This window comes from Tetrao urogallus, assembly GCF_951394365.1.
Source record: "Tetrao urogallus genome assembly, chromosome: 8".
In the NCBI taxonomy this organism is placed as follows: domain Eukaryota; kingdom Metazoa; phylum Chordata; class Aves; order Galliformes; family Phasianidae; genus Tetrao; species Tetrao urogallus.
The window spans coordinates 20,325,963-20,351,086 of NC_136821.1; the positions used below are offsets into that span (position 1 = coordinate 20,325,963).

Below are 25,124 nucleotides of genomic sequence, written 5' to 3' on the forward strand. Positions count from 1 at the left end.
GCGCCATGCCCCAGCCCCTACCTGCTCGGCTGGGGGGATCCCTGATGGGCGGAGGGGGCCTCTCACTGGGCGGTGGTGGCAAAGGTCCGGAGCGGCCGCCCCCAGAGCTGGGCGCAGCAGGGGGCACCAAGGACAGGTTCCTCTGGGGCAGTCGTGGCATTTCGTCACTGCTGGCGGGACCAGGGGGCACGGGGGGCGGCCCCGGCCTGCTGGGGGGTGGCGGGGGCGCAGGAACTCCGAGGGGTGGCCGCGGTGAAGCGGGCACAGGCGGCTTGTTGTTCTGCGGTGGCGGCGGCGGCAGGGCCATGTCCCGGCTGGCAGGTGGCCGGTGCCCAGAGGGAGGTGGCGGCGGCGGCGGCTTCTCATCCACTGGTGAGCGGCCAGGTGTGGGTGGCAGTGGTGGTCTGCCCGAGTAGGGGGCTGCTGGGCCTGGGCTGGGCTGCCGCAGGGAGCCAGCTGACCCTGCGCCTCGGCTGCCTGGGAATGGCGGTGGCGTCGGCCCCAGGCTGGGCTGGCGGTTGAGGACAGGCACTGGCGTCGAACCCCGGCTGTGCAGATTGGAGGCAATGGGCCGGGGCGTGCTGGGCACCGGTGGCGGTGTGGCATCAGGCTTAGAACCCACATCGGGCCTGGGTGGCGGCAGGCGGCTCCTTTGTGGGTCAGCAGCTGGGCTCCGCTGCCCCAGCGGTGGTGGCCCTGGGAAGCGAGGCGGGCCGCTCGGTGCTGAGAATGGCTTGGCAGCTGCAGAGCGGGCTCCAGGCGGCAGTGCGGGTGGGCGGGCTGCCCCAGCATCTGGGCAGGAAGAAGAGAGACAGGGAGAAGGCATCAGCAACCAGAGAAGGCCCTCCTCACATAGCAACACTGCGCTGGGACACAGCTGCCCAAGTGTTCGGGGACGCTCAGCAGAACAGCTGGCAGCAAATCTCAGTGCTATTTGGGATCTGTATCACAGCAGTTAGGTCCTTCCAGCTCCAGAGGAATGGCCTGTGGGGTTCAAGTGACTGCAAGGCAACGCAAGTATACAGCCCTCATGGAGCAAGCAGTAGCATTGGGAGGGAAGAAAAGAACTGGTGAAGAACAAGTATTTGATACCAGCAACTCAAAAGCAAAAGGAGCTGTAGCATTGACAATTTATCTATTTAGCAACTTAACAGCTGCTGTCCAGCAAAAGGGCTTTGCTGCCCTTTCTAATATTTGTGAGCTACTTATGTACTTGCGTATGTCAGCAAGAAGGCAGCCAGCCTTGCAGTTGAAGAAACACTGTCCTGTTGTGCCAGGAACTTTTGCATTAATACATGTTCCCAAAATAGACTATGACACAATAGAAAATACTAGCTCCAAGAGACTGTTTTGTACAAATGGGCTGAAAAATTACATTAGTCCATAAAATATGCAGGATTCATAATTTTATGACCCCTGTTGTCCAGTCCTCCTGTGTGAAATGCTACATCCTTAGCTTTAGGAAACTCAGGAGTTGCAGATCTCCTTTGTTTGAAGGGGCACGGGGCTCTGGGCAGCTGTTTAGCCAGCTAGAAGAACACAGAGTGTGCCCTCCAAGTGCAGCACGTGCAGCAGCCAGCTAGGATGCCTCCTTTACCCTAAGTGGTAAATCACACTCTTGAGGAGCTGACGCAGATGTACTTTCCAAATGGAAAGTTGATCTTTTTTCCCGGTACAGAAGGGAGAAATAATCCAGAATCCTATTGTCTCCCCTCTGGTCCTGCACACCCACAGCTAAGGAGGACCTCACTCTACTTTGCAGGCAGCCACTCAACAATGCCAAGATCTTTAGTTTTCACCAATAACTGGGAGAAGGAGTGGAAAGAGGGGTCTCACTTCCCCTTCATAAATCCTACTATTAAGAATAAAACAAGATTCAAGACAAAAATTTCATTTCTTGATAGCCTAAGATGTCTGAAGACATTCTCAATCCCAGCAGGTAATTTATTGCTGCGGTTTGTAATTAATGTAAATAATGTGTCGTGTAACTTGTTTGCACTGAAATTGCAAGATCTTTCTTACCAGCATCTCGACTCGCAGCAGATCTGAGCTTTGGCATTCCTGCTTGAAAAAGGCCTCCTAGGCCAGGTGGTCCACCACCACTGAAGCCGCCACCACCGCTGCCAGCACCAAAACCCCCACCACTGCCACTGCCACCTCCTCCAAAGCCACCGCCACCTCCACTGCTTCCCTTGGGTTCTGTTGGGAAAAAAGTCCCCCATGTTATGCAGAGAAGTGAGGCTGATCCTACAAAGTATTCTCTTTCATTACAGCAACACTTGTAAGTGGAAATAAAAGGAGAAGCTCTCAAAACACTTAAGCAAGCCCTTGTTCAGGCTGGATGTCACAGCCATCACTACCACTACTGCGCCATGGAAGAGGTGGAGCAATAAACATAGCTACTGAGTTCTACTCAGCCATCACTTTCCTTTTGGCTGCTCTGGACTGGAAAGCAGAGAAACAGTCACTCTGGAGAATCTGAAACTGAAAAATGGATGGAGCCTCTGAGAATATCATATTGTCTTTGTTAACATCTGCGTAGCTGCTTTCCATTTCTTCATACCATTGTTATCTTATCTTTCACCTTCATTTCTCCATATGTCACGTGAAGGACATAAAATGAGGAATGAGAGAGAAAGACAGAGGTGTCCTTCCCCTTGGGGGCACTTCTGGTGAATGCATGGAAGAGATTTTATTTCTGATGACTTTCCTCTATGCCCAGAAATGCAGTGAGATGATCATTAGCTGCCATTTTGTTCCAATATAAAGGAACTATTTTATCAGTCCCATTTCCTCTCCTGTTTTTCTCTAATATTTCCCACTGCTGGTGTCCCTCCTCAACATTTGTGCCGTGACAGTGTCAAGGCACTAGAAGTGCAATGAAAGCATTTTCAGTGATAAATACAGGGAAGAACCCTACTTAGAACATCACTGCAAAATGAGTAGGCCCACAGGTTGGGATATCTGTGAAGATCAGTTCCCATCAGTTCCATGACAGGCTACGTGGCTGAGACCCAATTGCTTAATTTCTTGGCCTCTTGATTTCCACAACTTTGGGTGGGTAGAAATTTCATTGACTGTAAAGTAATTAAAACCTGTAGATGAAAAGCACTTCCAATAATCCCACCCAGAAAAAAGGAGGAAGAATGTGTTCATGGGGGAATGTTTCACATCATCCCTCTGTTCTTAAGCATGTTAGCTCAGTTCTCTGACTCACACAGGGTGTGAACCTCTGGAGAAATGCTTCTAACTATGTTTTCATCTTTCTTCATGATTTGTTAATTCACGTAAACAAGATAATAAATTGTATCATTTGAATCTTACCGTTTAGCCTTCCTTTAAACCCCTTAACTTCTTTTCTCCAGCTCATTAGAATAGCTAGAACATGTAACTCAAGTGTTGAAAGCTAAATATCTGGCTGATGATAGACTGTACCTATTTCTTTTTCTAAATTCCTATTTGGTCACATGTCTGTTGGTGTTTCCTTCTTTCCTCATCACCTTTCCACCACAGTCCAGCCTTTAATTGCATGGCCAGACCCAGACTGAGTTGTATCACATTTGTTAATCTGTCTGTAGAAATCTCTTCTTTCCCTAGGCAATAAATGCTGTGCCACCGCCACAGCAGGCCTTTGTTCCTTGCCTACTGCCTGTTTCTATTCTTTCCTCCTGATTTTTGCTATGGGGGCTTTTCCAGCTTTCTCAGCATATGCCATGGTGTGTAGGCAGAGCCAGCAGCAGCTCAGCTGGATGGAGAGCTCCTCTTCACAGGCAAGCTAAGCTACTGTGTTGTGCCAGGGCACTGCCTGGCAGGCTGAGCAATGAGGCTCAGCCAAAAAGATAACACCCCTGAGTCGCTCTGGCGGCAGCCAGGCTACGTGCAGCACAGCAGCACCTGGCTGAAGCTGTGGCTCCGACTGCTTCCAGCACTATGGGTCCATTAATATGCCAATGGTGCCATGCCATGGCTGCCCTTATTTTTGTGCACTTTCTTCTCCCCGCTGTCCTCAGTACTGAAAGGAATTTCTCTCCCTGAGCTACTGTAGCTTCTCAGCAGGTCTCCTAGTAGGGTTTCCATGGTGTTCTGGTTTAAGCAAATGAGAAAATGAATTGCCTTATGAGAGTAAGAGAGGAAACCGATGACCACATTTCATAAGCAGTACTTGATTTCTCAGCTCACTTAATCCACAAAAAGCAGAATCTATTTTTTTATATATCAGCTCTGGGCATTTTGTTTTACCTGCATTTCCCATGGCAGTTCATCCAATGAGAGATACATAATTTTCTGCATTCAGATATATAGAACAATTTAAGTACACAAACTCAGCCATGCAGAATCATACTTACTGTCTAGAATTGGAGCACTTCTGTCATTAGTAACAGTCTTCTTTAGCTTTTTTCCTTTGGTGATATCAGATAATAGAGCATTTCGCCCTGCCTGTTCTGACCTGCTTAGAGTTGGTTTTTCAGTATTTGCCTGCAAAATAAAATTAAAAATGAGGAGGTAAAATAAACCTCAAATTTTAGATGCACAGTTCTGCTCCAATATGGTAGTTACCTTAGACCTTAATTTCTATTATCACAACCCACTATGGTAGTATGCCATATCTGGTTTTGTGAATTATGCTATAAGTAGCTGTCCTTGTTACTGACTCCAGGCACTGCTGCTACTCGCAGTTTACTGGAAACAGAACACTTTTGTTTGAATTTAACTTTTTTTTTTTAATTCAAGAGTCTCTGATTTTTTAAAGCCAAAGCACATCTGTGGAAAATTACTATTTTGGAGACTGAGCCTGGGCAAACTACTAACACAGTTTGATTACAGAAAAAAGATGGTCATTTCTGAAAGTCGTAGTGAAACTCGAAATACACAAGTTCTAGATAAACCAGAAGAAAGATGGAGTTCTGGCTACACGCACATCTATATATGGTTACTTCTTCCAGGAAACGGTGGTTCCTGAAAAAAAAAACAGTGTTACAGAAGTTTCATGAAGGTTAGTGAGAGCTGCCACGGAGGGTCTGAGCACAGAGCCTGTATTTTGCTTGTGGTGGGCAGTGAGGGAAAGACTATGTCATGCTGTCAATCTGGGTAACCAGCTAGGCCTTTGGTATGAAAACATTTGAGTACTCTACAACAGCATTTCCAGAAGCTTTTTCTTTCTTGTCTGCCTGATGAAGAGCAAACACAGCCCAGGGCAGGCTCTGTTCCAGCTTAGGCTGATTGAAAGCAGGTCCAGTGTAGTTTCACCCACTATGTTGTGCCAGCAGTGGTTCTCATACTTTCATACCACAGACTGGCTGAGAAAGCTAAGCTGGCTAAGAACTATCCTTATAAAAAGTAAAAAATGAGATTATTTTTTGCCTCAGGTGCTCTGATTGGTTCACTGCCAGGTCACAATATGTGTTAGAGAGGGACAAAGGAGAAAGTGAGAGTGCATGGCTGGGGAAAGACAAGGGGAGAGCAAGACTTCAGTTCCTCCCAGTTAGACAAGCTGTGCCTCCCCACCCAAGATCCACGCTCCAAGGCAAACAACCAGTATGGGTGGAAGAGGAAGTGAATGTGGCTAGTGACATCCACATGGGCACTGAAAGGGAATGGAAGCAATGGACCCTCTTGCAGGAATCAATCAACCATATACAAAATACAGGAAAACAATGCAGATACAAGCACACCATCATCCATCAGTGTATCTGTACGTCCCTTTCAACAGGACAAGCAGCAAATAGGACAGCATATACAGCGCATCCACCTCCTGTAAGACTTACCAAGGCCAGTGTTGGTGGCGGCGGGGGTGCAGGAGGGGGAGGCACAGGCATGGTGGAAGGCTGAGCTCCAGCTGATCTGGCTAAGAAATCTGCACAGCAAAACACAAAATGCAAAGACCCAGAGATTAATAAATCTGTCACTTTTGGGAGGTATTTCTTCAAACCAATCCCACATCTAGCAGGCTTATCTTTTTTTTTTTTTTCTTTTTTCTTCTTTTCTTTTTTTTTTTTTTTTTAAGATTAAGCAGTCTGTTAAAAGCACTTCATGTTTAATTGTATGGATAAAAGCTACATCCTTAAATAGGTGTTCCCTGCACGATCTCCATAGCCATGCAAACTCTAAGAAACACATACCTAGTTCTGTACACACACAACCATTGCATAGTCTTTTGCTCTGGCAATGCACAAAAATGTAACGTGGTCACATGCAACAATAGAATACAAAACTGAACTCTGTTTAATCCAACAATCTTGTTCCTGTGGAATTATGGCAGATTAACCTCTTTGGTAAAACATCAACCTCTATTTCTGCGAGGCTCTATCCCTTTAGGATGGTACTCAAAAAGGGATGTTGACCTTTTGAAATCTTTCAGCTGCTGGAAGACAACACCCCCTCACTGTTCTGGGTATGGTGCAAAGGCAGACCTCCAGGAAAGACTCATGCACCTCCTCTTCCAGCTTGCTCTCAAGAAGCCAGACTCCACCACCACCTCTGAATATACTCTCCTTCTCAGAAGCAGCAAATGCAGCCATGCTCTGTGCATGTTCCCTGAGGAGGAAGAACAAGCAAGCTGCTGTGCAGGGGAAAGCCTGGCAGCCAGAGACCACTTCTTCAGCTCTGCTGCCTGAGACCAGGCTCCTGCTTTTTCCCCACACGTAACTCCAGTAATTCCAGGACAGGCACACGCAGGTGTGTAGATGTAGAACTTCACTGAAACTGAAAATCACAGTGGACTTTTTTTTTTTTTCTTCTCCAAGTCACAAGGGCTGTTAGTGGCATTTTAGCACACTGGTAGCAGGAATTGTACCCACTGGAAGCTCAGGGGCTTTCCTGATGGTGCTGAGACATTTCAGTAGTTTGCTGTGCTGCCTGCCCCTAAAAATACTTTTGCTTTGAGGGACCTTCTGACAGGCTCAGCCCTGAGCTTGTGCAGAAGTGCAGAGCATCCCATGTCAAATTTTCAAGGAGAAGAGGGCTTGGAAAGGAAATGAGCACATCACCCCTAGCTCAAGCTGACAAGGAATTCAGAGCAGAGTGGCATGGGGCAGGCTCAAGGCATTACCACTATCTCTGGTGTGTGGAGGTTTTATTTTCCCCTGGTGCAGACGCTGTTGCTCCTGTTACTGAGAAAGCACAAGCAGAGCAGAGAGGAAGCTGATGGATGGACAGACTGACAAAGAGGAAACTGTGCGAAGCCAAGTCTGTGCAGCACTGTGCAAACACCACAGTCACAAACCCTGCAAACTGACCCAAGTCTCCCACCCACTCATCCTGCAGGAGTTACCTCTCCTATGGAGGCATCACAAGAGAGGCACAGCTTTCAGGTACCCAGGATCTGCCAGAATCCACTTGCACTTCAGACTTCTGAGTTCCCTGCAATCAGTCCCCACATAAAACTCTGCTGAGCCCTATCCTTTCTTATTATCCTAAATTCAGTACTTAAAATCTGAACTCTATTAAAAGAACTAAGACTAATGCTGCTTTGTTCAACTTCCTGTTTAAAAAAATAGTCAACAGGAAAATTATTTCTTTCAGTAGACCACAACCATCCTGTTTCTTAACACAGTCTTTTCACAGCTGCAGTTGTCTCTAGTGTAACTGTGCCAGTAAGCTACTTCACTTTTAACTCCTTCAACTGATCAAAACGAGAAGCTGCTCTCTGCATCGCTCTGGTAAGAGGCTGAAGCAGTCCAGAAAACGCCCCCTCCTGAATCTTTTTGGTGCTCCATGTGCCAAGAGAAAGCTCCTTGAGAAGGGAGGATAAAATTTGTTTTTTTATCAGACTTTTATATTAATTTCTTAAGGCAGCTCAAACCTGCGTGCAGCAAGCCAGCTAGCTGATCTACAGTGTGCTCTTCACCTAAGAGCATTTTTGCAAATGTATAACTTGCCTACCTCCCTGTTTGTTAAATTACTGCTTTCTGCATGTTTGTGCTGTTCTTTTCTCCTTCCTTTCCTTCACTGGGTTGTTTTGGGTCAGCTTCATAAGAAATTGGTGCGAATAGAGGAGGAGCAGAGTAGCACTCAAAGCCTGAGCTCTCTAAGAAGGAGCCACTGCCCATGAAAGCATTCTACCACTCCAAGACCTTCCTTGACACACTGCTTGCAAGGAGGTAAGGGGAAGAAAAGCACTGTGCCTCCTGCTTGCCTATCCCTTCCTCCAGGGAATTATCAATATCTACCTAGTAAAGATGTATGTACCTCTTTCTATATCTAGCTGTATAGATATGTATGTGTATAGATACATATAGATACATAAATACACATGCAATCAGTCTGAAAGTAATGCCTCCTATTCATAGCCTTGGAAACTACAACAGATACAAAGAGCAAAATAACACTCTTTGATAGAGCACATTCTCTGCTACAGAATATTATTTTTCAACATAGTCACCACCATCAACTGCACATTTTTGCCAGCAATGAACAAGATATTGCATGCTGTGCTCATAAAAATGTGCATAGCCATTCAGAACTTGGCTCATCTTTCACCTTGCAGTCACCACTGCTGAAATACACCACCCACTGCCTCACTGTGCTCATCTCCACTGGCTGGTCACCATAAGCATTCAGCAAGCATCAATGAATGTTAGTGGGTATCATTTTTTCTGCATGGAGGAATTCAATTCCACACCTTTGCTCCATATGCACTTCCATGTCAGACACCATTCTGTCAGACTGCCCTTCCGCTGCCATCTGTCACATGGCAACACCATGTAATGGGATACTGGTGGGAAGGTTCAACCTCTACTGCCATACCATCGACATTGCCTGACACCATGGGCCAACATAATAAAGCAGGAGGCATTACTATCAGAGCAGCTCCTGTATCTATAGATCTACCCTAACGCGTATCTAGTTTCCACTCCTGTCCTATTGCCTCTCACTGTGCCTGCAGTGCCAGCTGCCTACCAGCTAGCATTTCTGGTACCAAAGGGCTTTATCAGCAGAATGGGTGGAAGCCAGAGATGCAGCTGTACGCTGGCCAGCTTATTGTCCAGCTGCTGCTGAACAAACCCTATAGCCTGTGGTTCAGCTGCTAGGAGGGCTGGCAAAAGGCATTTTGCAGGCATAAGGCAAGTTTCTGAGACAGGTCAAACTTTGGCAGCACTGGCCTCAAATTGTTTACACGCAGTGCTCTTGCTCTGAAGCTGTGATATTTTCAGTGATATTTTCTTGGAAAAGATCTGCTGCAAAGGATGTGACAACTTAGAGTAATTTTTGGTGGACAAATCAAACTAATAGTGATATTAGTTTGATAAAAGCACAGCTCTACTCCTGCTGCTGAGAAAAAAAAAAAAAGAAAAAAAAAGAGCATCAGAAACTCAAAATGCAGCAACAAATAGCACCTGCTGCTTTTGAAGCTCTAACTCAACTGTGCATAGTGTAGCACTGGACTCAAATCCTGCCGCTGTGCTTCATTCACCATTGCTTTGCACAAAGCACAGAGGAGTCCCAGGATGCTAAGAGCAACTCTGCAGCTAGAGGGAAGCTTTGGCTTTTGTCTTGTGTGTCAGCAATGGATTCAGGGTTCATTATTTGCACTCAATCAGTGTGAAAGAGCCTAATTTAAGGAACAGACATTAACTCCAATTGCTAACAGCTGACACCATAAAATACAATAATAGCTGATAAATTTTACCTACTGAGTCTGTTAACAACAGAGCTGTTTGTATCAACCAGTGTCACAAGGTATTGAACTCATTTCAAAAGAAAGTTGGAAGGAGCATCAGAACTTTGAGACTCGGAACACATGTTCTTGTGCATTTTCTAGTCAGTAGTGTCCACTATCATCACTGTATGTAAATATTAGGCTTAAATCCCGGTACTGCAGCAGCAAGAATTAAGGTAGCTATCACCAAAATGCCAGCCTCTGGGCTCCAAAGATGGAGCATGTTATGATATGCAACACATTTTGATAAGAACTAACTGCATCCAAAAAAAAACACCCCAAAAAACAAAGCTCAGGGGAAAAACAGAGTGTATAACATTTGGCAAAGAGCCCTTGCCCTGCCAAGCAACCCACACGTAAAAGAGGCACTACACCAAAACACAAGTTCTGGGCATTTCACATTCAATTTAGTACCTCAGAGATTTCCTTTGAGTGCGACATGTGCCAAAGAAGGACATCTCATGTGGGATGCACAGCGCGAGCAACTGGGCTGCAGCTGCAGGGCTCGCCTGCAGTCAGCCATTTCGAGGCGGTCCAGGCACCCCTCGCACGCACTGAGTCACAGGCAGACAGACAGCTCGCTGCGGTTAATCGCTTCCTGCATGATTAATTTCCAAGCAGAAAAAGAGGAAGGAACAAACAACTGCAGAAATAAAACAGAAACGATAGAACTCAAGGGGGAAAAATATGCAGTCACCAATTCAATGCTGATTGTCCCTCTGTGCAAAAGGGTTCAAAATCCAAAACAGTATCGATGTGGTTCTTTCCAAATGTATTGCTTCCATGTACAAAAAATTAACTGTGAATGTGAGAAAATCAGGCTTGATCACCAAGCATTTTGCTAAGGTAGCTCTCAAAACAGAAAGGACAGCAAACTAACCACATGACAAAATAGTTGGGAAACGCTATAAAAACAATTGTTTTTCCATGGGGGAAAAAAAAATCAGCTCCACACAGACAAAAATATTTTTTCATGAACTATTGTCTAACAGAATACACGACTATTGAATTGCTTTGATTCGCCCACATCCCTTGCTTCTCCCCTTGCCCTTGGTGGGCCTGACACCGGGAGCACACACATCCCACGCTGCAGTCCTGTGTGTAAGAAGAGCTCCAGGGGATGCCAAAGGTACCCACCCTGCACAACATCATGTCAGTAACTGCTACCTGAAAAACATGGCACGTGCTTCTCTCTTTTTATTAATGCAAGAACTCGGTTTCTATAATAATAGAAACTTGTAAATATGTATAAATATATAGATGGTTTTAACCCCCCTAAAAGGTTTGACATGGACAACAAATGCATTGCAGTGTGAAGCTACCTGAACGAACCGCAGAGGAATTCCCCTAGATGGTAGAGGAGGAATATTTAGAGCCTCCCCGGTCTGTCACTCACACACACAGAAATTTGGCAAAGCTTCTGACAGTTGCTGAAGTGACCCCATACAGATGGGACTGAGACACCATTGGGATGCTTTGTACCCACCCCACACTCAGCTCTAGCAGAACTAGGTCTTCTTCCTCTTAACTGGGATAAAGAAGGCAAGTGACACCTGAAATGCTCCTCTCAGTGTTTCTGGGTCCTTTAACTGCTCTTTTAGGGGTGGTTTTCACTGAAACTGCACTGCTTTTGGTGCAGGGGTTACAGGCCCACAGGGTAGGAGGTCGGCTTTCTCATCCTGCCCAGAGGAAGCTGAGGTAGGAGAGGATGCACCAACATTTCACCCTTGCAACCATTTGTAGAAAACTGGACGGTCTAAAGAGAAGCTGACAAGATAAATGACTGTACATGCATGAGGCCCAGAGAAATTCTGTGGAGATTCCATCTCCAGAAAGTCCATTTTGTCATGGACAAATGCCAGCGCACAGCCATGGGATGCCAAGAGCAGCCTTGTGTGCTTGCTGCCCATGGGCAAGTTGTATGCAGCAGGCCTCCTCTGTCACCCAGGAGTTCTGCTGCAAAGAGCCAGCAGGGTTGCATCCATGGAAAATTACTGCTAAGAACTAGGCCACTGTGGTGTCAGAATGTTGTTTTAATCCAAGTATTTCAAGAAGTTTTTTTCTTCTCAGTGACATATTTTTCAAGATATGTGGAAGATCGTTGGCAGTGGTGAGCTGTGGAGGACTGCCTTGGTCACTGCTACAGTTGCTACGTGGAAGAAAAAAAAGCAAAGCTTTTAAACATTTAAAGTGTTTGGATGTTGACTTGAGAAAAGGCGACAACTTAAGAGCAAATACACTATAGCAGAAAATACCTCTCTCAAAATAGCAGTCACTGCCATCTAGCCCATGCTGCTGGAACTTCTTTCAGCCACTACTTAAAGAAATATTTCTGCCTGCTGGGACTCTGGGAGATGGTTTCTACCATCAGCTCATTGCTGATCCAGAAGGAGCACACGTGCCCAGGTGCCATCCCCAGTAGGAGGTGGAGCCGACGCAGCCAGGGCGTTTCCAATTATGGGACATATCCCAGCCCTGGTGCCTGTGGGACACCACCTATGACCCTGCAGCTCACTCCCTCCCAATGGAAGAGAAGCCTTTTCCCCCAGACCCTTGATAAAGAAATGCCCAGCAGCAAACAACTTCCCTCCTAGGCAAAAGTGATGCTTAGGGACCAAGCTGCTAGTATCTGAGTCCTTCCTTCAGCTGTCCAGAGCACAGTTGTCTACAACATTCAATCGTGTATCATCCAAAACAGCTTCTGGCCAGCACAAATGTTTGAAACAATGCAAAAGACTGTATTATCCTAGGCACACTGCCCGACACAGCAAATGTGGGATTCACACAGGGTTGAGGTAAGTAAGCCTCAGCACACAGTCCTAAAGAAAGGGAAGCTTGTTTTGGTGCTCTAGAGGCTATAGGGATACACTGCCCACCTGGGCACAGCATAACAGAGGGGAACAAGGATCTGCTGTCTTTCTCCATCCTACTTCCTTATCCGTTTCTCCTTGTGCATGCTGTGTTCATAAAATGCTGTTCCTAATACACAGTCTAAGAACTTCTCTCTGCTGGGGCTGCTTTTTCCAATGTCCCCTTACTGTGGAAGTTGATCACTTGGCGTCAGAGGATGCTCAACAGCATGGACTGTGCCACACAGCCTTCTCCCAGAAACGTTAGTGGCTTTTGGCACAAGGAGCTGCTGGTAGGGTGAACAGTGTGGCTCAGAAGTTAAGGCTTTTCAGAATTGCCTCCAACTTCAATTAACTCTAACTCATAAAAAAGCACACTATGCTAAGTTATCCACTTGAAGAATAGGATGACTTCTGCCAGCAGCAAACTTGTGGACATATCCTCACCACACTGTATTGCTCAGCTTTCCAACCTTATTAACAAGGGGAAAAATAACATCTTTTTTACACTGGCTTCCTTGGATTTTGACTTTCAACCCAAATACATACAACATACAGCGTAAACCCAAGTACACAAAACATATAGGGCTCTTTCTCTGTTTTTTTAGGATGCTGCACATCTGACCACTTGTTTGCTTTGTGAAGCAAGAAGGAAATTCTGCCATTTGAATCAAAGTGACAGAAGCCTGGAAGACAATTTTTCCCCTTCTCTCCAATGTTTTGTAGTACAACAGGCCAAAAAGTATCAGGAATTAGGAGTTAGTCTGAACTGTTGCAACTTTCAGCCAGCACAGAAATAAGTGAGAGGAACCAAATTTGGTAAGGGAACTCTGGGATGCTGCCAGAGGACTTCTGCTGACTGTGGTTGCACACCAGGGTGCCACAGGTCCACTGTACAGTGATGCCTGCAAGGTGAGGGGCTTCTCCACCTGTCAGCCCCAAGGCTGGGTTAAAAGGCTCCTGTCTGGAGGTGTACATTACATGGCAGGAGCTTCAGGACCTCTACTGCATTCTCTGCCATGCCCAGGGAACAGTAGCTACAGGGCTGTTACTGAGCTGTTCTCAATCACGATCTTTTTCTGACCAAGAGGAAGACAGGCAGCAATGGTAGAAAGGATTTTACTATAACAAAGGCACACAGGAAAAGATCAAGGATCTCAAGCTGTCAAATTATATTATTACTCCTCCATAGGAGTAAGTCTAGAATTCAACTGACTTTAGTTTTCCAATAGGGTTTTTTAATATAAAGTGTTTTCTTTATCACGATCAGATAATTCTTACTAAACCTGCAGTGAACTGTGACTGGCCTACTAAAGCCAGCATCTATAAAATAATATTACAGTGGCGACTCCCTCTAAAGGGGAAATATCTGAGGCACATCAGGGCCAGACACATGGAATGAATTTAAAACACTGTTTTCCAATCCCACTCTACGTAAATATTGCAATATTCCTAAAAGAATGCTGAAAAACTACAGCGTGATTAGTTCAGATTTCACATCAAAAGCCCAAACAAAACACTAAGTGGCCAGGACAGTCAGCAGGGAAAGACAACCACACAAGCCAGGCTGCATTAGAGTTTTTACAATCCAGGTGTCGACATGAATTAGAAGGTAACTCGAATACCTGTCCTTAGAGGAGCAATCAAAGGCTGATCTGTCCAGAGTGTGGGAAAAACAAAGCAAAACACAGCTCCAGATCTGCGTAATGTAAGGCAGCCCACTCAGCCACAGACAGCTCAGAGAAACGAGTACCGCCTCAGAGCCAGATTACCGTCAGTAAAAGCCTCTGTTCAGTGCAGCCAGCCCCATAAATCAGTTTTGCGACTAGGTCTGGTAGAGATTTTAATTAAAAAGAAAAAAAAAATATTTTCCATTCTGAGAGTTAATTTTGGACGATTTGAAGCTGCAAAGCACTGAGACTTCAAGTCTTCTCTAAAATGGGTGGAGATGGAGAGTCTGATTTTAGTCTCATGAGTTAATGGAAAGGCTCAGGCCAGTTTTCAGAGGGGGCTGGATGAGACCTATTGTGCCTTACAACTTTGCTGAAAGTTTGAGCTGTTTGGGATGACCAGACTTAACAATTAAGAGCACATCCCAAGACATCTCCTGACTTTCTCTGCCATGCAAGGCTTTGCACTGTAGCTTGGGATCACTTGTGAGGTCATGAATCATATTTGCACGTAAAGAATGCATTTGAGGAATGCTGTACTCAGCAGTCAAGTTGGTGGTGCTGGCTCCCAGAACACCATCTTGTGGATGTATAAGGCTGGGGTGGGAAGGACCACAGCCACAACCTGCACAGAACTAAACAGAACAACCTTACAGACTGACTTGATACTAAATGAGAACTCACTCTGCATTTAACCTTGTCTGACCTGCAAAAAAGCTGCAAAATAGCATCTGATTTGCCATTTAAATGCTTATTTTGATAATACGACTGTGAAAAGTTTAGCTTTCTTTTTATAGCAGACTCTTGTTACAAGACAATTCTTTTCTAATTCCCAAAGGGACTGATAAAAGTTTGAGAATAAAGCAAAGTGAAAAACAGTTTTTCAGCTTATTAAGGTATAAATGAATATATTCAAAAGAATATAATTTCTTGGAATACCTAAGTTTGTATTTACTATAATTGGTGTTTTATTATAGAATAGCTCTGAGAATAGCTATGAAAGGAAACTTTTTTCTTATATGATGTATGTAATAACTAACATCCAATTATTAAAAACAAATATAACTTTTAAAGCCTGAAGCATTCTGAAGCTGTGCAATGTACACTGGGTATGTGCACATGCAGGGAGGTGGATGACAAAGTGTCCATTTGCACAAGCCATCAAAGCAGCTCTCAGCATCTGTTCTCGCTGGCTTGGAAGAGGGCCTTTGCCCTCTGAGGTTTGGCCTGCTGTGTATTTTGTGTTAAGTCTCAGAAAGCTTTCAGATGGGCTGCTATGGTTTCAGTAATTATTTTAAAAGGTTCTCAGCAATATAAAAACAAATCTGTGGAAGGGATTTTAAAATCAGAATGGAAATATTAAGACAAGGGAAAAGTAGAAGCAAAAAGTAATTTGAAACAGAGTCTGCTTTAGCAAACAGCCCCCCGTACCCCTCCCAGTTACCTCTTCTGCATGCTGGAGCCAGCCAGAGCTCAACCCAACCTACCCAGATACCACAGCCAAAAGGTGATCATCTTTCCAGAGGGATCTACAGAGCTTTAAAAGCTCTGCCCAACAAAAACAAAACAAAACAAACCCCAAAGTCCAAGGTGAATCGAGGATAAGAGACTCATGAGTTCTCAACACCCTACCCTACCTGTTTTTTGTTTGAAAGGGATACATTTAGAAAACAAAAAGAAAAGCAGCAGTGCTATTAAATACACTATTTCAGGCGTGAATTCACATGATCATCTAATATCTTGCCAGTCCCAACAAATGCTGTCTCATTTTAACCCATTTAAAAACAAGTTCAATGTGTTATGGCTCTGCACTATCTGATTATTTGCCTGGTTGGAAGCCAGCAAGAAACTTCTGCGACTAGAGGAATATCCTATCCTGCAGATAAAGGAAGCAATAAATTATTGCTATTAAAATATTGTACAGTAAGAAAACTCAAAAACTACATCTATATGCCCTGTACAAATTGAATAGACCAGACAGCCACTAAATAAAGTAAGGTTGCCATTATCTCTATATTGCTTGATTCTTTGTATTATGTATAAATGCTACTAAGTCAGACCATCCTCTTCGCTATTAAAAAACAGCAAATTTTACAACATACCCATATTAACTGTGTTAACCTACTGCTTTCATTGCTACATCAAGAAAAGGTTGATTTTACATATCTAACTTTTAATAAGGATCTATCAGCTCTCCTCAGCTGATAGGAACTGCTATAGTTTCACCACAAACCTACAGAGCCCTTAGCCAGAGAAAGGTAGGGTCCAAAAGGACTAAAGTTTATATGTATGATAAATTACATTGACTGCTGGCTCATGCTCTGAGAATAAAGCAGCCTACTGGCAGGGAAGATGAAGAACTCTCTTCCCCTGCAATGCTGATCCCATCACATGGCTTGCTTTGAGCTGGCCAGCACTTCCCTGCCTCCCAGACTGGTTACAGGACAAAATGAACTGCTACCAAATTGAAAATACATGCAGAATGCCTGCAAAGGATCCCTTGTTCTATGTAGGCTTCTTGCAAAGAGCAGCTCCAAAGAGAATAAGGGGGTTTGGTGACCACTCTGCAGGTCACCACCAGTGCACGGGCCATCCTGGATGGAGAAGCAAAGGCAATAAGTACGCGAGACATGCTGACTGTTTGGCCAGCACAGGGTGAGCTCCAGATCAACGTCACGGACTGAAACCACATGAGGGAGCTGGAATGGGAGGAGTGGTGTTAATGGAGATCACCAGGCATGAAGCCTGCAGCTCTGGGCTGCTCTTTCAGATTGCCATTCAGGGAAGGACTGGTGGAAGGGCAGATCTCTGGTTTTGGTTTGGGTCTGTGTGAAGCAATAAAAACCAACCCACAGTGCACAGAATGCTTTTCCATATGTCATGAGAGACTGTAGCCTTCCGTGTCTAAGGCTGTATGTATGCTACATACTTATGTAGGCGTGGCACCCTTGTTCCTATCACCAGCAATTTCCATTTGGTCAAATCTGGAAAACATCCTGAGTAATACAAGAATGAATTTTTCTGTTAAATATTTCCAATGCTGTCTTTTGGCAAAAAAAGGCATCAAGAGTTACTTGGAAAAGGAAGGCACAGCAAAGAGATGTTTCAGTTATTTTGCAAACAAGCTGCCAAAACACAAAGAGCAAAATCCAACCAATACAAATAATTCTTTGCACTTATACCACCATAAACTAAGTGGAGATCGGAACACCGACCAACCACAACTACCTTTTAATTCACTTTCTAAAGTGCAGCTATAACAAAACTCAACTCAAAACAGCCTTGTAAAGCAGTTTTTACACACATCTTGGAGCCTGGTCTACTCTTGCAGCATGAAATAAAGCCCCATGAGGTGCGATAACACTCAAACAGCGGATTCAGTGTTTACCCCTGGCACTGCAACTGATGTCGGGGTTATGAAATTTGCACATATGCACCTGGGTACTCACAGGACACATCTGCAGTGGATCGTGCCAATTTAAACACCCACAGCCAGGGCGCATAGTTAAGCTGTCCATGCTTATTCAAACATTTTCATTGTCCAGTTAAAAGCTCCATAATTAAGTACAGTTTCTGAAGACTCTGTTTATGACATATGCTTCTTTACTTATTTTGGCAATTATCTAATAGATGACAAAGTATAAGTTCTGTTTTGTATCAGTCTGTGGTTCTTTTAAGCTCAGAGCAATTCTAACATTAAAGACTTCTCAGTCTATGAATTTAGGTTCCCTGTTCTACTTGAGAGAGGGATTAAATCCTCTATTTTTGTGTTGGTATACTGCAGTATTCAATAACGTGTTCTTGGAAAATGAAAGTAATAGAGACAGATGCGAAGTTACCACACTGTTCCCAGCACAAAGCTCTCCCACTGACTGCCCAAATCTATCACTGTCCAGTATTGGGAGGGACTTTATATGAGCAAGTGCCACTGGAAGTGGGAGGACACAGATGGGAATAAGGAAGGGGTTCCAATGTCCTGTAGAGAGGACTTGTTTGAAGTCTGGCACAAGTCAAACCCAAATCAACCAAGGACAACAAAGTAAAAAAACACCTTCCTGCTTTCCACGTCTCTGATTATAGAAGTCTTTGCTCCAATTTATTTCACTTTGGAAACAACCTTTTACAGCTGCAGATGGCAAGTACTTACTTAGCTAGCGAGCAAAAAGAAGTTGGAAAGAGTGAATATTAATGGAATGGGTTCTGATGGGAAAAAAAAGAGAAGGCAGGCCAACATCTTCCATGGATTAACAGCATCCGCTAGCCAATCTTCCCCTAAACAAAGAGGGAGCATGTTCTACAGCATCCTTCTCAAAAGGAACCACGTGACCAGACCACGTGCTGTGGTAACCCTGGCTGTCCTACACCCAGTGCCATGGCTCAACCCACACTCCAAGGCTGGTAGATCCCACACATTAAAGCAGAGCCTCTGGCTGAGTAACTGACAGTTAAACAGAAGCAATTTCATTCTGATACCTGCATTTTATTTTACTTATTTATACTCCATCCATCTTCCAGGACTTTTAACAACCAAGTGTTCTCATGCAGCAAGGTGCTCCAAGGCAATGCATCACACTACAGTAACATTGCTGGCAGGGTCACATATAGCTGACTGTGCATATATCCTCCCCACACAGGGTGCCCAAGGAGCAGCTGATTTTGGAGATAATTTGCCTTCATGCAAGAGAGCAGATTTAGCCAAGCTCCTGATGGTATTCAGAATGCAGGTTTTTTTTTTTTTTTTGCATAAAAAGTAATAGGTCAGTGCTAGTAAAGGTATTTTTGGCGTATCACACCTGTAAAAAAATACCCCCACAAAACCAAGAGCAGCCACATACTAGCCATTCAATAATTGCATTTCCTTTTTAGCACATACTTAATTGGCAGGTCCTCTTACTCCATGTGAGTGTTCAAATTCATCTTCATTTATGCCAATCTACCAAAAGCTCAGAGGAAAAAGCTTCAGGCTGGTCTGCACAGGGCAGCTGCCCTGACATACCAGGTATTTGGGGTTGGCGGCCAATTTCCCCTTTAATTTCTTTTAACAAGAGTGGCTGTCCCAGTTGTTAAACCCTAGCTGAAGTTAGCAGCACACTTGCTGAATCCTTTAAAACATAGCTGAAACTCTGTTCAATCTGTCTGAATGGTTTGGTCAGCTACGCGGGGCAAAACCAAACCAGGCTTAAGTGAGTTTGGAGACTAAGTTTAGCACATGGCACACTTCAATAATACTCCTAACATCTCTTGTTTTCAAGACCAGAATTAGCAATTAAATGTAGAGTTAAGAATCATTGCAAATCTGAGGCCATAAGCTTCTAGCAAAAAGGATGCTTTTTCAGAACTCATATGTAGAAACTCCAAACTTTTGAATCTGGATCAAATCCACAGCTGGAAGGAAGCTTTGTGTTGGATTTATCAGGTCATAAGACATTATTACTCTCATAAAGCCTACTTTCTCTCATCAACTGCAGTCCTGATGACTGGCAATCCTCAAACAAGTGATTTTGCAAGGATCACTATTTTCTTCCATATCTGTCAAGGTGCCTGTTATGTGAGACAAGTCTGCAGCCAAGTGCTGTTTCAGGTTAGCCCTGATCCATCAAAACTTGCCACTAGGAAATTCTGATCAACACTGACCAATCTGGTCTTACACAGCCAGTATGAAAGTGAAGTTCACCATTAGTACCAGAGTTTTGAGATCCATGATAAAAATGAGCTGTTTGCTGTCTTTCACTCAAGAAAGCAGCACAGCCTGGCTTTCCAGGTTTCTTTCACCTCCCTTTCATACCAGGAGCAGACCTCATCAGCTGCTAGTCATAACTCTATACTCTCTCACGGTACACAAGAAACTCACTTTAGCTAGTGTTGCTACAACGAAAAGACCAAAATCTTAAGAAACTCAGGAGCAGCATGACACTTGCCTTCCCTGGAAGGTGGAGCATGGAATATTTTGCATCATGCATACGATTTAGTGTTCACTGTCTTGAAAATAACTAAACAGTTTTCATCAGTAACAAGAAAAATATAAAGTTAGCCTACAAGGAGACTGAAATACAGTCTGGAAGAAGGTACATATATCCTTCCTCTTCCTCTGAGCCAAGTACCACTCCTGGCAGGGATTTGTTTCTCTTCTTAAAAATCTCCAGTGATAGAAATTCTGAAATATCCTTCAGTCATCTATTCTAGCACTTAGTTAGCTGCAGAGCTAGTGGAATTTTTCCCAGTATCCCATCCCAGCCTTCACTGTGCAGATTTCAAATGTAATGCTGTTTTTTCTAGATAAGGACAACTACAGATTCACAGTGCCTGAGCAAACCATATCAGCCATCAGCAGTCCCACCTGTGAAGCCTTAAAACCTTCCACTGCTAGCCCTGTGCCACTGAATTAATAAAAAGCATCAGATGTGTAAAAAGCTTGTGCATTTGGTGGAAAATTGGAACAACCTAAATCACTTAAATCTGACATTAGGAAAGGTGTGCCGCATGGGATCACATCAGTAAACTGGCATTGCCATTAATTCTACCATGCAAAAAAATGACTTTTGCAAAGAATGAATTTTGCATGTTCTAAGCAAACACTTTTAATAATACTTATGAGATGGTTCTAAGCCTTCTGACTGTTATAGGCATTTCACAGCCTGGAGAATACACATGCTGGAGACCTGTTTCCCACACTACTACTCACGCAGTAACACTTCCCTGCTCCTCCCCACTCAGATCCCAGGGTTCTGTACCTCCTCAGAAGCTGCAGAGATGCTTGGGCAGAACACGAGGCCCACAAATTCACTCCAGAATGCACCTGCTGAAGCTAATTAGATCACAGGAACATTTCCCAGGCTGTACACTCCTGCAAGGAAGAAAAAAAAAATACCCATAACATTATTACTTGCAAATGGTGGGGACCATGAAGCCTGAGTACATTTCTGCTGGACATTTCCCTGTGTAGGTATAAACTCTGTGTGAGAGCTGGCAGTGTCCAGAGAGGAAGCTGACTCCATCTAAAGAGGAAAATTAAAGGAAAATACACTGACTGCTCTCAGGATCAGTTCCTGAGACAAAAAGGCCCAATTTGTTTTCAAACAAATTTAAGATAATTGCCTTGACTTCAACAGAGCATTGTAAAAGCCAGTATAAATAGTGGAATGAAAGCAGGACAGCCTAAAAACATATGTGGATGGACATGGTGGGAAGACTGGAGTTATCTACTGCTCCTCTTAAAATAACCATGGTTTGTCAACCAACATTGTAAGGAAGAGGGTTCTACAGTTTAAGCTAGAAAAAAAATGCATGCAAAAGCTGAAACAAGTCAGCTAAATAAAAGCAAAAGCAACCTCCTTCAACCTCAGGATGGTTTTAACAGCTAACTACAGAAATGATTTGCAGAACTTCCATTCAAGTGAGGGGGAGGGAAGGGGACGGCCGGCAAGATGTCTGTGGAATGTACCGCAAACAACGCTGTAGTAAAAGACACTCTTGTCCATCTAAGGTACTTAATAATAAACAGCAAAACAACAACCGAGTCAGTTTAAAGGAAAGTATAAGAACAGTAACTGCTCAGCATTTTATTGATTTACTTACATTTAGAGATCAAAGTCTCCAGACTCCAATTCCTCAGTGGTATGAAACTCATGCCTACACTGTGTAGCGAAATAAAACCCACACGGGGAGCTTACTAAAAGCTGCCATTACAGTTTGGGTTTGCATGAGCTGGCATTGCACACCTTAACTCATACTTTCCCCTTTGCAGAAAAGAGCAACGCAGTGCTGTGGGCCCACGTGTGCCATGGACACGAAGCCAACAGTGCACTGCAGTCTGCCAGCTGATGGCGAGCAAAGCTGGCTGGTGATTAAAGTGGCATCGGGAGTGCTGTTTGTTCCACTTATTTGCAGATTTAAGGGAACTTTAAAGCTTCGGTTAGATGAAATCAACTATCTCAGAACTACTAAGTTTTATACTAATACTGCTCAAGGGAAAGAAACCAAAATAAATCATTAAAAAAAAAAAAACATACAGAAAAAGGAACGCTTCTTCCATAGATGTTATGAACACGTGCGCACACACACACACCCATTCCTCCTCCCTTCTGAACTACAGTGAAAGCGCAGTTTTATTTTCCTGAGCACATAACTTGTCCCCATCTGGTTCCATTTTTTACTACTTTCTTCTTTTGGTTTCCTTCTCTCCCATTCCAACCCATATTTACTTCCTTTTGCTTAGTCTGTATTCCTTATTCCCTCTTCTCTTTTTGCAGATTTCCTTTTTAATTTGTTTGGGAAAAAAACATTCTTGCTCTGATTTTCTTAACCCAGGCTGGTGCAAGGGGCCCATCAGGAGACCCCTCTCCCGTGCCCTTTCCCTCTTGTAGTCCTGGCTGGGCTTGCTCTTGGTACAACGTGTGAAGCTGAGGGCTTCTTTATTTAGAAAAGTGCACCAGTCTACTTTTGAATTCAATTTCAAATACCTAATATGAACCACTGTGTGGAAGGTCAAATATATTATTTACAAGCCATTGTATGTAATTTAAAACAACTCCTAATCTGTATGAGATGAGCCACTATAAAGCAGGATTAGGTTGAAATTAAAACGTCTGCAATGGGATTTTATTAAATTGGTTTTAAATTACATTCTTAGTAATACAAAGCCGAAGATTAGAAATCTTAATAGAGCAGAAAGACCGCTTTGGGACAGAACCGTGGCACTCCTTACAAATCATGCTAGATTCGCAGAAGCAGAGTGGCCCAGCAAAGGCCAGAGACTGCTGCTTGCAAAACTCTAAAGCTCAAAACTTAACAGTAAGCTCCACAAGGCTGCCCAGACACCAGGCTCTGCAATTTCCAAGTAAGAGCATCCTTGTACCAGGCTCTGCAATTTCCAAGTAAGAGCATCCTTGTCCCTGATGTGGGCTACGTGCACATCCTGTGCCACTTCCTCCACCCCCACACTGCCAGGAGCACGTGCACCTGCACCAGGCTGGGGGGGGTTCTCACTTGTGGGACTCAACCCCAGGGGGCTCATCCCATCTTATGATCATTGCTATACTGCCCATGAAAGCCACGCACCACCTGGCCTAACCAGCCTCAGGGGATGAAGGATTGTGTTTTTTGCTGAAGTTCATATGCACAAAAGGAAAGATTTCCTTCTTTCATTCATTTCCAGGGATCTCTCCCATTAGCATGATAGAGATGGAGTAAACTTAGCTAAACCTCCACCGCAAGGTTTATTTCAAACTCTGTGAAGTACTACTAAAATACTCTGTATTTTGTCATCAGAAAGTTTATCTTCTTTTCAACTTTCATGTTCGGCAATTTTAGTTAATCACATTTTTCTTAGCAATATTTAAAAATAATGAATACATTTTTACATAGGGATACAAACTGTACATCCCTCCGAATGTGCTCGCTGTGAAAGTTCCAAGTGCTGCAGCAACAAACCAGTGCCATTTCCTGCCCAACACAGGGGGCTCCCAGGCCAAAAAGCTTCCAGCACAGCAGAGCTGAGACAGACCTCCTCAACAGATATCACAAAGCATGAGAAAAAGCTTTAAGAAGAGAATACATCGATAATATCAAATAGAACAGCTATAAACTCGGTACCAGCCAAAATGACAAAGTTCCTGCTACAATGAAAAGCATTAACCTGTTAGAAAATAAACAAAACCACCAGTCATCTGTTGATTATATCAAAAACTTTGAAAAGCCAGAGATATTCTTTGTATTTCTACCAGGATTCAGCTCTATGCTGCCATCAAATAGCAAGGCAGGCTCCCAGCTTCTCACAAACTCACAGAAAACCTTCTTCCTATTTTTGCCTTGTAAGGCCCTGCTGCAAAGTCCACCTTGCCCGCCAGCTGCTAACACAAGTGCCTTGCTAACCGCTTCATAGCTCCCCGCTCCACCAAAACAGTGAAAATCAAGTGCCCCCCCCCCCCCCCCCCCCCTTAGGATGGTTAAAAGGCATTTTAAAAAGACTAACCTGTGCTATTAGAATTTGGTGGAGGTCACGGAGCTCTGAACTTCCCCAGTCGCTTCAATCTCGTTTCCTGTAGAGCAGCACGTGACCCTGCGCTTCCTCACTGCACCTTGCTAGACTTGCTTCATTTACTTTTTGAAGCCCAATGAAGAAGCTGTCTCCTACAGCATGTTTTAAAAGACTTCTGCTCCCATGACATGTTGAACCACTGACATTTGTACATACGCAGAAAGAGCCCTCCTCCGTTTCCTTCTGAGTCACTACACGACTCAATGGCCCTTTTTGTACTACTTTTATGTATTAATAAAATCCTAAATGTGATTCTATTACAATATGTTCAACTCCCATCTCTCTCTTTTTAAAGAGGAAAAAAATGCTACAGTGGAGAATATAATTACACTGAATGCATGGGAAATTTTAGTTCAAGGCATTCATTTACCAGGCTGTCAAGTGGGAAAAATATTGATGTATCTACTTTGAATAGTTGCACTCAGTGTAAATTTTTAGAAATATTTTTCGTTAGAATACAGCAAACAATTTTCATAGGAGTTTCAGTCCTATGGGAAAGGGTTTATGACTTTGGAAGAGCAAAGATTCTCTTCTCAGCACTATGTATCCACATACTGTCATTTTAGAATGGGACAAATGGGTCTGAACATAGGTCATGAAAGGATGGATGGTAAACTCATGGATCAGATGAGTAAATTTAGAGTTGTAATAGTCAGTAGCCTTCAGAAATTAACACTTTGATTTTTCTTTTCAATCCATGGAATCTTCACTGTCAGTCAGCAGGGAACAACTGCTGGCACAAAACTGGCTGCAATGCTACCAGACTACAACACAAACCCAGAGCTTATGCAGAGAAGCCCAGAGCAAACCAACACAGGATGCTTCTGTGCATGCTGTTTGGTGCATTTTACACAATTTCTAAGTGCATGACAAGATTTCCACTGAAAACGACATCTTCTAAATTCAACTGC

The 25,124-nt window shown here is 43.9% G+C and overlaps 1 protein-coding gene across 2 annotated transcripts in view; it reads right to left on the minus strand.

The window, feature by feature from the left end:
• WIPF1 (WAS/WASL interacting protein family member 1) overlaps positions 1-25,124 on the minus strand; it is a gene marked incomplete at both ends in the record, with an annotated part of 44,212 nt that overhangs the window by 4,036 nt on the left and 15,052 nt on the right. The window contains 4 exons of one of the 2 annotated variants that reach the window (XM_079539295.1): positions 22-792; positions 2,023-2,199; positions 4,347-4,476; positions 5,766-5,854. In XM_079539295.1, the coding sequence (XP_079395421.1) occupies positions 22-792; positions 2,023-2,199; positions 4,347-4,476; positions 5,766-5,854 (1,167 nt within the window). Of the gene's footprint in view, positions 1-21; positions 793-2,022; positions 2,200-4,342; positions 4,477-5,765; positions 5,855-25,124 lie in introns of those variants that run through there. The other variant, XM_079539294.1, reaches the window with a different exon arrangement.